Raw genomic sequence first — 12,913 nt, 5'->3', positions numbered from 1 at the left:
ATAGGAAAAATCAGTAAAATTAAGTTGTGTTTTTTGAAAAGAAAAACAAAAGTCAAAAACTCAGATAAAGAAGAAAAGCTACCTAAATAAACACATTTAGAAGTGTAAGAGGAGACATGCTATGGAGAACACAGAGAAAATGGGTGAGGGCCTCGTATGAATACCAGTGAACTGGGTAACCTGGAAGATGGATGAATTCCTAGAGACACAGAAACTAGGAAGACTGAATGAAGAAGAAACAGGAAGTCTGCACAGACCCGCAGCAGCATACTTACGGATCAGAAGATTAACAGACCGATGGGCTGACTGGTCAGCAGTAGATGGACAGACAGACAGACAGAGATGTACAGCACGTGTGCACACACACACTGGGACAGTATTCAGCCTTACACGAAGAGGGCATCCTGCTGTTTGTGACTTTGGTGGAGTGGAGTGAGGTCCTAATAAGCAAGTGGAGCGAAATAACAAGACATGGGAAGAGAAACACTGCGTGGCCCGACCTGCGTGTGGCGTCTGAAACAGCCACACACAGAAGCAGAGGGGAGGACGGGGGTTGCCAGGGGCTGCAGGGAGGGAAATGGGGGGACGTTGGTCAAGGGCACAAATTTCAGTTTTGCAGGATGAATAGGGAGCTAATGTACCTGTAATGACATAGGTAGCAATATTTCTTTCTTTTTTTCACTTTTTTTCAACATTACTTTATTGAGTTATGGTCATTTTACAATGTTGTGTCAAATTCCAGTGTAGAGCACAATTTTCAGTTCTACATAAACATACATATATTCATTGTCATATTTTTTTTGCTATGAGCTACCACCAGATCTTGTATATATTTCCCTGTGCTGTACAGTATAATCTTGTTTATCTATTCTGCATATGCCTGTCAGTATCTACAAATTTTGAGCAATATTAGTATACTTGAAATTTGCAGACAGAATAGATGGTAAATTAACCATTCCCACCACACACAATAGCAGTTACAGAGGTGACTGTGTGTTAATTAGCTTAATTAGCTTGATGTTGGTGCACTTTTTTACAATGTGTGTATATATAAAAACATCAAGTCATACACCTTAAATAAATACCATTTTATATGTCTAAGATACCACAATAAACCTTACAAAAAATAAAAGATAACTTGGGGCCAATGTTTTAAATATGGAGGCTGTTACAATGTTTCTTTTCTTTTAAAGATTATTTTTTAAATGATAAAATGATTTAGTAAGTGGACTCAGACCTTGCTATATGTGTTAAGTAGACAATGTTCAGTGACACACACTCTAGTAATTCATAACACATTCCCTAGTCACAGGCAAACACGTAACAGCTCGAGCTCACTTAGCAAGAAATACGGTTGTTTGGCAAATGTGACTGAGCTCCCATATATATTAGAAGATTAAAAATTCGATATAGTATTTAAACTTTTGGTTGTGAAAAATCTCAGAAATACTGAAAAAAAGTCATGTGGATTTTCATGGATTTAGGGGAGCATTCTTTGGTTTTGGTTTTTGTTTTTGTTGTTTTTGTTGGGTTTTGGCTATGTAAAGACAATGCTACAGTACATAAGTCTGCTGTTTTTTTTCTCTGAAAGCAAAAATTCATAAACTCTCACTTCATTACTCAGAAAGCTGAAAAAAATTCCCATCTGTGTTCTAAAGTGTCATTAAACTTTTCAGAACTTTTCTAGTCCTTCTAGAATGGTTCCCAGTTGAAGTTATGAGCACTATTGTAGTTATTTGGCAATTTATAAAAAAGCTCATTTTATTGTTATTGGGTACTTTAAAAAATAAAGGTTTATTTATTACGTTAATACACACTCGAGTGCATCAAGGATCACTAACATATTCTCAGAGTTGTCCGTAACACTTTTTCTAGGTTAAAAATATATATGTATATATAGTTTATAGCTCTAATGTTTTTATTATCTTTATGTACATGTATTTTATAGTTTGATGTAATATGGCCAGACAATCCTCTGACTTCAAAACAGGCTGTCTTCTAAAAGCATTGTTGTAGCTTTATTCATTGAAATTCATGACCATTCCTCCCATGGAAACACTGTTAAAATATTTCCTAAACCAGTGTATACAGCATATTAATCCTAAATTACTGGATCTGAGGCCTGGCAGCCAACGGAGTGCTTTGTGTCCAATAAGAGAAAGAAAAAGAAAATTGCTTTTTTATATAGTGGAACAGTGCAGAGTTTGGAAACATTTTAAATAGACTTCTTTCCCCAAACCCTTGCCGACCCCCAATCTCCATGGCCTCAGAGACATCGCGCTCCCAAAAGAGACCTTTCAGGTATATTATGGTTTAGTAAGACTCAAATCAGAAGCTGAGGATTAAGTTCCAGTAATGCCCCTTTCCAGCTCTGCTCTGTAAAGCTTCATTTTCTCATTATAAATTGTGGATAAAAGTGCCTGCCTAAAGGATTGCCCTAGGGACACAGTGTTCTGTAGTTTGAAGGCAAGGACTGAATATATAACACGATGAGTGAACATTTTGCATGCTCAGGAAGTGTCTATCAAAGATCCTACTAAAGAATTCGTGATGTGCGGAAGTTTGCCTTTTGGAAGAGAATGACCGGTGACCTGCTCAGATGACGATCTGGCCTTTGAGGGCTCACCAGTTAGGAAGCTTAACAGTCACAAAGCTGGGTGCGGATTTGGGACGAAGGATCTCCCTCCAGTTCGAAAAAGAAGGAGCCGCTTCTTACGTAGCCTGCTTTTCACAATTTCTGACTCTTTCTGGCATCTGGAACCAAAAGTTTTCTAAAACTCCCAGATACTTCTCCCCTCCCCGCAAATTCTGCAGAGCTCCGGTGTGTCGATTCCGAGGAGGCAAGATGAGGACGGGGCGGGGCTTCCGCTTGGCGATGCAGGTCCTTGTCAGCCTGTCTGGTGATGCTTCTCACCACAGAAGAATCGGGGGCAGCTGGAAACGCGTCGGGGGGAACTACGTCCAGTTTTTATCGGAGTTAACTTCCTCGGAGCTCTGGAAATTAACCAAATACTTGCAACACCTTCAGAGCGCTTATTAGAAACAAAACAGGTGCATTTGGGGAGCTTTGTGGTATGTCATTAGCTAGAACTGATGCTAGTTAAGTCTACTGCACTTGAAAGACATTGTCCAGCTGTGGCCTAGCTGCCTAGTTATTTTCAATGTTTTTAAGGAGATACTTTTTCGTTTACATAACTCGTTCCGCTTTCCCTTTCAGGAGCTGGAGTTTTCAAACCTGTTCGCCGTTCTTCACTGCATTCACTCATTCTTCGCTGCCAAAGTGGCTTGTCTGGACCCTTTCTTCCTGGGCAGCCAGGCCGCGACGTCCGCTGCTTCCAGCTCGGGGCTGACGGGCAAAGCCAAGTACACGACCTGACGGCTGCGCTCGGCGTCCCGCTTGCCGCGACCTGTGAGCGGGACGGAACGGTGGCCACTCGCTTCGGACGCTGGAGAAGCAAGCGCACCACCGAGGCCACCGCGGAATCACATGGAAACCGCAACAGAAAAAAGAAAAAAAAAAAAAAAGAAGAAGAAGAAGGTCCTGCAGATCCCCAAGGCACTTCTGTCTCGAAAGGCTTTGCAGGCCCTGCTCCCCCTCGGGGACGCGCCCCGGCGCCCCGGCCTCAGGCTGCAACGAGGGACGCAGCCGCTCGAGGATGCAGGTAACACACAGACTGTGCGGCACCTGTGAATAAAGACAGCCGAACGGCTGCTTCTGTATTTTAGGTCATTTCGTGTCGCTGCACCGGGAGCGACCTGAAGGCAGCAGGGGGACCCGCGCGAGGACCCGCGTCTCAGGAGGGCGCCTGCACCCGCCGGTCTGGGTCCCTCCTTGTGTTCGCATCCCGTGACCTGACACTGGCATCCGGCTTTGTCTGTCTTGTTGCAAAACACTGCTGAGAATTGCAGACGGGCAGTTCCCTCTTACCCGGGGCGGACGCGCGTGCAAGGGGCGGTTTCCGCCTTGGGTCATTGACGCCGAGTGTTTCTTCGCTAACGTGTCAGTTTCATTATGAACGAAGGACGGTCCGTGACCACTTGCTCTCTCCTTCATTTAAGGAGATTGATGTTTGCCCTGGGACTTACCTCCTAGCTACACTTTCAGTGACCCCCAGAAACTTTTGTACAGAAAATAGTATCAACACATGTGACGTTGGAACAGTTCTTTGCAGTCCTAACCCTGCCTGTCAGTCCTGGACCAAAACGTCCCTAGAAAGCATTCTCAAAGCTATCACTTAGGTAGATGGCATTTTCCCATTTTAGTTACAGTTTGTGAAAGAATAAGGTGAGATATGAGAATAAAACTTAAAATGTCTATTTGGCCATGTCATAAAAAGGAGTTCCCTAGCACCAAATGAGCTGCCTCGCGGGTTGTCTCAGGAAAGTCAAAGTAAAGAGGGAGGGGATTGAAAGCGCTGGAGCTGCGCGTACGACGTGCGCCCCAGGTGTGGCGTAGCTCTTCCTGTAACGTTGTCTGTCCTTCGCTGCAGCTCTACTGAGATACGCTTTCAAACCGTCCCCCGCCTACTAAGAAAGAGAAAAGCTACTTTTTTGTTAACACATGCTTTCCCAACTCAACCAAACATTGGCTATTCCCCTGGGAAGGTGACCAAGTACCTAACATGGTGGTTTGACTTTTCTTTTTTAATAGAAAGGAAAAAAATCACTAAAGAAGGAAACAGATGATGTGTTAAAAGGACACATGAACATTATAATTAAAAAGTAAACATCAAACAACTTCCATAATCACTGTAAGTTACTCGCTCAGTTTGCACCTGACTGACTCTTAAGCACATTAAATTGAAAAGAAAACCTGGGTGATGGTTAAGTTCAATCGAGGAACCTTATGAAAAGAGCTGTGGCAGGCTGGACAACATGCAGTGTTCATGCAGTTTGACCATCAAATGAAACACATGTCCCTAATTGGGATAACACTAAAGAATTATTGCTATGTTTTGATCAAACAAAAGAGTCATTCTAAAACCGGAAGCCCACCAAAAACAGGCCACTAGCGAACCCAAGGGGCAGTGGCAGACAGAGGCTCGGAGGCTCTGGCGGCCAGTTCATTGGAGAACCTCTGTGGCTAACTAGAGTCGCACCCCAGTGTGCCCTGCGTGGGGCAAGTCCATGTGTCCTAGTGTGATCAGCGGTCTACAGGCAATATGAAATGGGCTAATTAGCCTAAAGGAAAAGAAATAGTTCTAAATCTTTATGTAAGTGTAATGTAATCGCTAAAAACCAATGTCAGATTTTGTAAAAGCTCCATTTAAAGAATACAAAAAGGCATTTAATTAAACACCTTTTTTGTTGTATCATAAAAATCTTCTAGCCTGTGCTTGTGTGTATGAAGGACAAGGTGCACAATGAGCTACATCTGCGTGTGTATCTCCTTGTGCAAGACGCACACACACATACACATATATGTATATACAGAATGAAATGCTAATCACAAATTATATAGCAAAATATATTTCAAATATATACTTAATATCCTTTAAATTTACATTGTAAATTTTAGCTTGAATTAAAATTTATAATACTATCATATTGTGTTTATTTTTGATACTTTGGGAGAAAAAAAACCAAAACAGGCCTAAATTGCTACTTAATACAATTAGTGGAGAAGCCACTTAGTATAAAAATCTTATTTTGATTTTCATCAGTTAGCAAATAACATTTAATGTTTTCAGTCACAGAGCAACAATTAGGCACTGTCATTTGTTACAACTTGGACTACTTGAATGAGAAAGGTTAGAAATGAACCAAAATACTCAGATAAATCTCTATTTCTCGTGTAATTTAGGTTTAGATGCATGAGGTCTAGTCATCAAATCCTAGTTTGTACTAGAGCATATTTTCACAGCAGAATGCCTGATAGCGTGTATCCCTCTTCAGTGCCTTGGTATGTGTGTGTGTGCATACACATTATACATATATATACACACCTGTATACACATGTGTATATGTATACACACCACAGGTCCATTCTAGTGTAAATAGTATGAATTCAAAGGGAACATTACATTATAGGTACTTAGGTCAGAGAAGAGAGTTCAAACATCATTTGAAATCTTTGCAAACTACTGTAAGAATGCATTTTGCCTGCTAAAGAATAACAATTCATTTAAGCTGAAGTATATTAAAGCAGGGGCACTTTTAATTTGTTATATTGCAACAAGTATTTATTTCAGAGCTACTTTAATTAATAGATAATATAAATGTAATGCGTACCCCAACATTTACAACCCAGCACTGTTTTTAAGGGGAAATCATCACTCATCATTCCTTGTCCACTTTTCAGACATGTACCAACTTACCGTTTGAAAGCCTTTGATCACACAGCTGTCATTCAGCGAGAAGAAATGTAATTCCTCGAAAATAAACGTCCATCCTACATTCACTTTGTCAACAGAGAAACTCTCCTTTGGGTGTATTAGTTTAAAGTTAGAGGTTTTCTTCATTTTTGAAAACAGAGCTTGTTCATAAACTGCCTACATTGAACGCTGGACTGGAGAAATGCTTGCTTGATTACTGGGGACAAGTAATAATCCTCACAATTATTTAGAACGACTGCTAGAAATCAGCAAGGTGGAGAAGCTTTAAAAGCACAAGGACAATCTTGTGCTTAACTTTTGAAGGTAAGTGTTGATGTTTCAATATTAGCAACAAACATTTTGCTGGTCTTAACCCTTCTGTCCCACGACCCTCCGTAAGGACCTGCTTTATTCACACCTCTGAAACTCTTATGATTTATCCTTATTCCTTAATACCATAAAATCATAACTCACCTATTTGCACATCTGAAGTTGCTTTTAAAGATAAATAAAATATTATAAATGTTATATATTTTATACATATTAAAATGATATGAAAATACCAGAAATGTGAAGTGTAAATATATTTATTTCATTTTTAATTGTTTTGGTGGATGTTTGTAAAATGTACATTAAAATCTATGACAAAAACTTGTCACTTTGTTCTTTAAGTTCATAATGTACTACTAATAAAACTGTACCTTTTTTAATGACGCATACTGGAAAATAAAAGCAGATACTTTTGAGTACACCTGTGTTCTCACATCCTGGGTTTGAGCTGTAAGCTTCACATATCCTTCGAGCACGACCCTGACAAGCTCAGCTGTCTGCCTGGAGTGCACACCTCTTCAGGACATGATCTGTCCGGGTCCATCAGCATTTACGAGGCTTAGTTATCTGACCCCAGCAGGCATTAAAGATTGAACAGAGATGCTGTTTGCCAAATAACTGAGGCAGCCAGAGTTACATCAGTTAAAAGCAAGACAACTTTGATATCCTCCCAATGGTCCATTAGGAGCTGAATCTACACTGAGAGGTCTGGTCAGACAGGCAGCACTTTCTGGTCCTTTCTACCTGAGAAGCAGCTCATCACCTAGCGTCACCCAAGGCACACTTGTCTTCCAGGTAATTTCATTGCCATAGAGTGAGTGATCGTAGAAATAACCTTCAAGCAATTCTGATGTCCACTTCATTCTAGTTGCTAAATGAACATCTTTACCTTCTCTTACTTTGCATCTGTTTTTTGGTTTGGGAAAAAAAAATCTGCTGAAAAAAATGCTACATGTTCATCATAAGTAATTAAAGCCGACAAAAAGAATGCCAAAAAAAAAAAAAACTCCAAATAGATAGTGTCTTAAGTCCCACTACCACAGAAATAAGCACAATTCATTCTAGATAAAATTTACTCTACACATACATCTGTGTTTATGGAGACATAAAAAGAAATGTAATTAGTTGATGTACAATCACGTAGATTGAAATGCTTCTGTAAATATATTCCAGCAAAACTGCAATATAAATAGATAAATAAGTGGCTGTGTTTTGGAGGAATATATGAACAAGAATAGAAAATGCGAATTTTTGAAAGTTAACTCCATATTAGCAAAAAGTGAAATTATGTGTATATTTTAAGAGGATTGTGACCTCAAAATATTCTTTCTTTTTAATTTTTAAGGTAAACTAAGGCAAATTTTGGATACAACAAAAAATTAACCTTTTCAGAATACAGTTTTGTAAGTTCTGAATAATCAATATGATTGGGCACCACCACCAAGCTCAAAACCCAGAACAGTTCAGTCTCACCAGTAAGTCCAGCTTCCCCTCCTAGCCACCCCCTTCCGCTACCCCCAACCCTTGACAAACCATTGATCGCTTTTATCTCTGAAATGTATGGAGCGTGTCTTCTGAGGTTATCCTCTCTCTTTGGCGCTGACTTCTCTCCCGAAAGGCTTTCTGGAAACGCTCTCTTTCGAGAGAACACCCGTCCTGAACCCTCCCACTGTGTCCACAAATGCTCTGTGACCAGCTCCACCCTCTGTCCACTGGGGCCTCCTGTTTTCAGTCCTCAACCAGCTGTATCGTTTTCTAGGCACCAGTCAGATGCCACTCCCTTCATGAGCAAGTGTGGAGGGAGGGAAGGAAACGTCTTCTTGTAAAATGAGCTCCGTTCAGAGAAAACCCACAATGAAGACATTTGAATTCATGCGTTCACTGTTACACAGACACAGCTTTCAACTTAGCTGAGTGAACACCAAGACTGCATGGTAAGAGGAGGCTGAGTTTTCGAGCGACCGCCAGACCGTCTTCTGTGCGGTGGCACTATTTTGCGTCCCTGCGGGTGACGAGCGTGCGTCCCTTGCTCCCCCCTTCCCCAGCACCGGGAGCTGTCAGTGCCCCAAACCTGGTTATTCTCACAGCACACCTGTGTCCTCTGGGTAAGGGCGATGCTTGCTGCAGAGTATTCCTGCAGCACGCACTATGTGCCAATTAACACCAAGAAGGAAATGTTGGATAAGGATGAGGCATCCTTCCCATCACTTTGTCCAATATCACTCTTTCTGCAGGAATACTCCTTACACAAATTTTACCAAAGTTGCTTATGATGAGCTTTGATTTGTAGCTCCTCTGCATTCAAAACTTTGCATAAATACGAGCAATGAGAAATTTCTCCATCTCATTGAGAATAGGCATGGTATCAAAACATCACAAGTGCAACTCCATTCTAAACACAAAAACTACGAAGAAGGAATTCTCAGCAGCACTTTGTTGTAATATATCAAGCTCAATAAATGCCTTTTCTCAAGGGAAACAAGTATTTAATGAAACACCGGCACCTCAAGCCAGCGTGAACACTGAGACTGCTTTGACTGAAGGAAACCTTCAAATGTACTTCAAGCTCACGTCCTCTCACTCATCAGCCCCATCTCTCAGAAACAGGGAAAGTAACGACGCTGACAAGCTTTGCTGAGTGTTTCTTATTCACCAGAGTATCTGCAAGATCTAGAAGGCTTATGAGGAAATACTATATCCTAAAGGTCTCCATAAGCAAGAAGTTTGTTCTGCGCTATTGGTTTTGCAGATGTTTGCTTGTTTCCATGGAGAGCAGCATTTAGATGACGTAGGTCTCGATGCAGCTTCTGGGCTGAGTGCGATGGTTTCAAAGCTTCTTGGGAAAACAGCCAGAGAAAGCAGTCATGGGGGGATCCCTGCAACCGGCAAGTGTGGGTTCAGGCAATTTTTCGGCCATCATCTTTCTCTAAAGAAAAGGACATTCGCTCCAGAGAACAGCTGAATGAATTAAGTCCTTCAGCTTTTAGTTGTAAAAGAGTACTTTTTATGCATGCTTTGTTTTCATGGCTGTGTAGCAAAGTGAACACGCAGCTGTACTGTTCAGACAGCAGTATTTTCAGCAGATGGTATGTTCAAACCTAAATGTTTGGAATTCCTAATGTTATTATGGCAACACTTCAGTGAAAGATTTTGAGAACGATCATTTGATTCTGTGGGTGTGATTTTTTATGTGTATGTGTAAAATTATTGCTTCTTTAGCTTAATTTCCGTAATTTAGGCTCAGTTCATGTCTTCTCTGGTGAAGATAGTTTAATCATTAATAGCTTCTAATTTTCTACCCACCTGAAATAGTAATAGGTAAAACCTCCAAATTCTAGACCTCACTTTTTCCACCTGACCTAGTCGAGCCTGTTTTGATTCCTAAATGTACGCATAATACAAAGCAGAGACCCAGTTTTTACATGTTGATGACACGAAGAGTTGAGAATGTCTTTTTAGGTTATTTTTAGGGTTATTAACAGAAAACACTTATCACGGCTAAACAAGAAGCTTAATTCTCTGCTTCTTTCCCAACAAGGAAGGTTTACATTTTTCCTAAAACTTGGGTCTATAGTCTACTTCTTTTTATTGCTATGCTATACATTTCTAATCATACACCTCATCATCCACGTTATACAGTCAATGACCCCAAAGATTTTTTTTCCTATTTTTGTGTAGGGTGCACACTCGTCTCCCCATCCCACTGATGATGCCGTGAGCTTTCTGATCATTAACATGAAGAACGATTATCGATCAACAATGTCTACAAGACATTTTTTTCAATTGTTCAGGAAATTCTCAACTGTTTTTAGTAATTGGGTCAGAAGAAAGATGCACATAGTCCTCCTAGGAAAGACACTGATAAACAAACAAGCAAACAGAAATACTGCTAGAAAGAGTTATGAAATGCAGAGACGAGTCCATTCGGAATGGACAGCTCCATGTAGGAGGGGTGGGACGGAGGCAGCCCCGGGAGGAGGAGGGGAGGAGGCAGACCGGGAGGAGTGGGGGAGGCAGCCCAGGGAGGCTAGCTGGTATTATGAGAGATAATTGTAGTGTAAGATCTGGAAAAAGTTTTGATATAAACTTTCAGTATTATGTCTTTAACTCCAAACAGACATCAAATTTTGGAAGCAGTCAGTTCAGGTACCATGGACTTTCACCTTAGATACGCATGTCTCACATGTGAGGGAGACTCCAGCATAAACACACCAGCCAAAGACAGACACAGGAGTGCACTGAACTTACTTGATGAGTTTTGCAATAAATTTTACAGCTATCTCCGGTGGAATTACTTATTTTTATTTTGCTACAATCTGTACAGAGCATTTTAATAAATTTTTCATTGTCCCTGACGATTACATACAGCAGCCTAACCCCTAACTGGCCATCGCATAAATGACTATGCAGCCTCACCAGCGGCAAGGAATAAATGCATTTCTAAGAACCTAGGTGACATTCTGAGAATTATGTAAATTTATGTTAGTTAAGCAATTGTTAGCTTAATTTCACACATGTATATGCTTTTAAGGGTTCTGAAGGTCTTTTTAAAATAGTTTTTTAACAAATTTCTATTCTTTAATTTGTGTTTATTTCTTTACTTATTTATTGGAGGTACTGGGGATTGGACCCCCATGTTTAGCTGAGCTCATGCATGCTAAGCACGCCTTCTTCCACTGAGCTCTGCCCCCGCCCCCAAAGGTCTTTTTCAAGCAACAGATTTTGGGGGGTATAATTCAAATACTATAAAATGCACTCTCATGAGATGTTCAACACAGTGGTTTTTAGTATAATCACAGAGTGGTGTAACCATCACCACTGTCAAATTCCAAAATGTTTTCATCATCATGGAAAGGAACTCCAGACCCATTAACAGTCACTACCAGGGTATCCACTTCCCCAGTCTCTGACCACTGCCAGCCAGTTCTCAGCCTCTGGACCTGCCTGCTCTGAGCATTTCATACAAACGGAATCGGACAACATGTGCTCTTTCCTTCTGACTGGCTTCTTTCAGTTAGAATAATGTTTCCAAGGTCCGTCCGTGTTGGGACATGCGTCAGAGCTTCACGTCTTTCTATTGTCAAACACTATTATTGGAATTCGTGGCTGACAGCCTTCTGCTTCCGTCTCGCTGCTTTCTGGCCTCTGAAGTGTCGGCTGTGGGTTGAGCTCTTCATCTTATTTCGAATTTCTGGTGCACGATGAGCCTCCCTCCTCTCCTGACTTTCGAGACCCAGCCTCACCTCTGACTTGGACTTCTGACCCTGACGCGTCTGCATGTGAATCTCTTCTCGACTGCTCTTCTTAAATGTGAAGATCAATGCTCTTCATTGAAGTTTGTACCTAAACTGTGGACGTTTGGGGCCAGCGTGAGTCCTGTCTGTCCTCCCAGCTCCCCCGCCCCGCCCTCCTTCATGTGGTCCTGCACGTGTCTGAGTTTCTTCTCCTTTTTTCTGTAACTGTTTCCCCTTCTGTTGCTCAAATGGGAAAATCTCAGTTGTCCTCTTTTCAAGTTCACTGATTTTTTTCTTCTGCAAGTAAAAATCACCCCAGAGAAAGCTGCATCTGGTGATTCCACTTCCCACGCCTGAGATGTCTCTCTGGTCTTCGCTACCATTCTCCTGTGTTGATAAGCTCTGCTTAACGAAACACTAGCACCACACTTGAAAAACACGTTCTTCAGTGTGTAAACCTCTGACCATCCGGGAGCGGCTGGCTAGGACCCCGCGGCCTCACCCGGCAGCCACGGGCTCGGCCCCTCCCGCCGCCCGTTTCCCGCCGCGGGTCCCGCCTGCTTTTCCCGTGACTCCGCCCGGCTTCGCGCTTCGCTGTTGTTGACAACGGTGCGTTCCAAACAGTCCGACGTGGCAGCCGCGGGACTCAGACGCGCGTCCCCTCCCCGTGTTTGTGCGGCTGGTGGTCGTCACTGCTCGCGCTGCTCCCGGTGCCGGTCTCGGCGCCTCTCCGCCCGGGACGGGGCAGCGCGAGGAGCCTCGGCCTGGCCGCCTAGCGACCCGCCTGCATCCGCGGGCCGTTGGGCCGCGCCGCCCCGCCCCCGTGCAGCCCCGCCCCCGCTACGCGCCTGCGCGCCGCCGCCCGCCTGCCCGGGGGCGTGGCCCGGCCCCCGCCGCGCGCGCTGCTCGCCGGGAGCCCCGCCCCGCCGGTGCCCGCTGCCCTTCCGCCCAGCGCGCGGCCCGCACGCGCCCCCGGCCTCCCAGATTCGAGCTCCCGAGGCCCCGCGGACAGCTCGTGTCCCAGACCCCCGCTTA

The 12,913-nt window shown here is 42.9% G+C and overlaps 1 protein-coding gene across 10 annotated transcripts in view; it reads left to right on the top strand.

Moving 5' to 3' along the window:
* Positions 1-4,315, top strand: part of SNTG1 (syntrophin gamma 1) — a 315,377-nt gene extending 311,062 nt beyond the window's left edge. For all 10 annotated transcript variants that reach the window (XM_072952001.1, XM_072952000.1, XM_072952003.1 and 7 more), the window contains one exon: positions 3,218-4,315. In XM_072952001.1, coding sequence (XP_072808102.1) covers positions 3,218-3,376 — 159 coding nt within the window. In that variant the 3' untranslated portion in view covers positions 3,377-4,315. The remainder of the gene's footprint in view (positions 1-3,217) is intronic.
* Positions 4,316-12,913: the final 8,598 nt, after the last annotated feature.

This window comes from Vicugna pacos, chromosome 29 (genome assembly GCF_048564905.1).
Source record: "Vicugna pacos chromosome 29, VicPac4, whole genome shotgun sequence".
Taxonomy (NCBI): Eukaryota; Metazoa; Chordata; class Mammalia; order Artiodactyla; family Camelidae; genus Vicugna; species Vicugna pacos.
The sequence above is the reverse complement of the archived record's forward strand: the minus strand, read 5'-3'. Positions and strand labels throughout refer to the sequence as shown.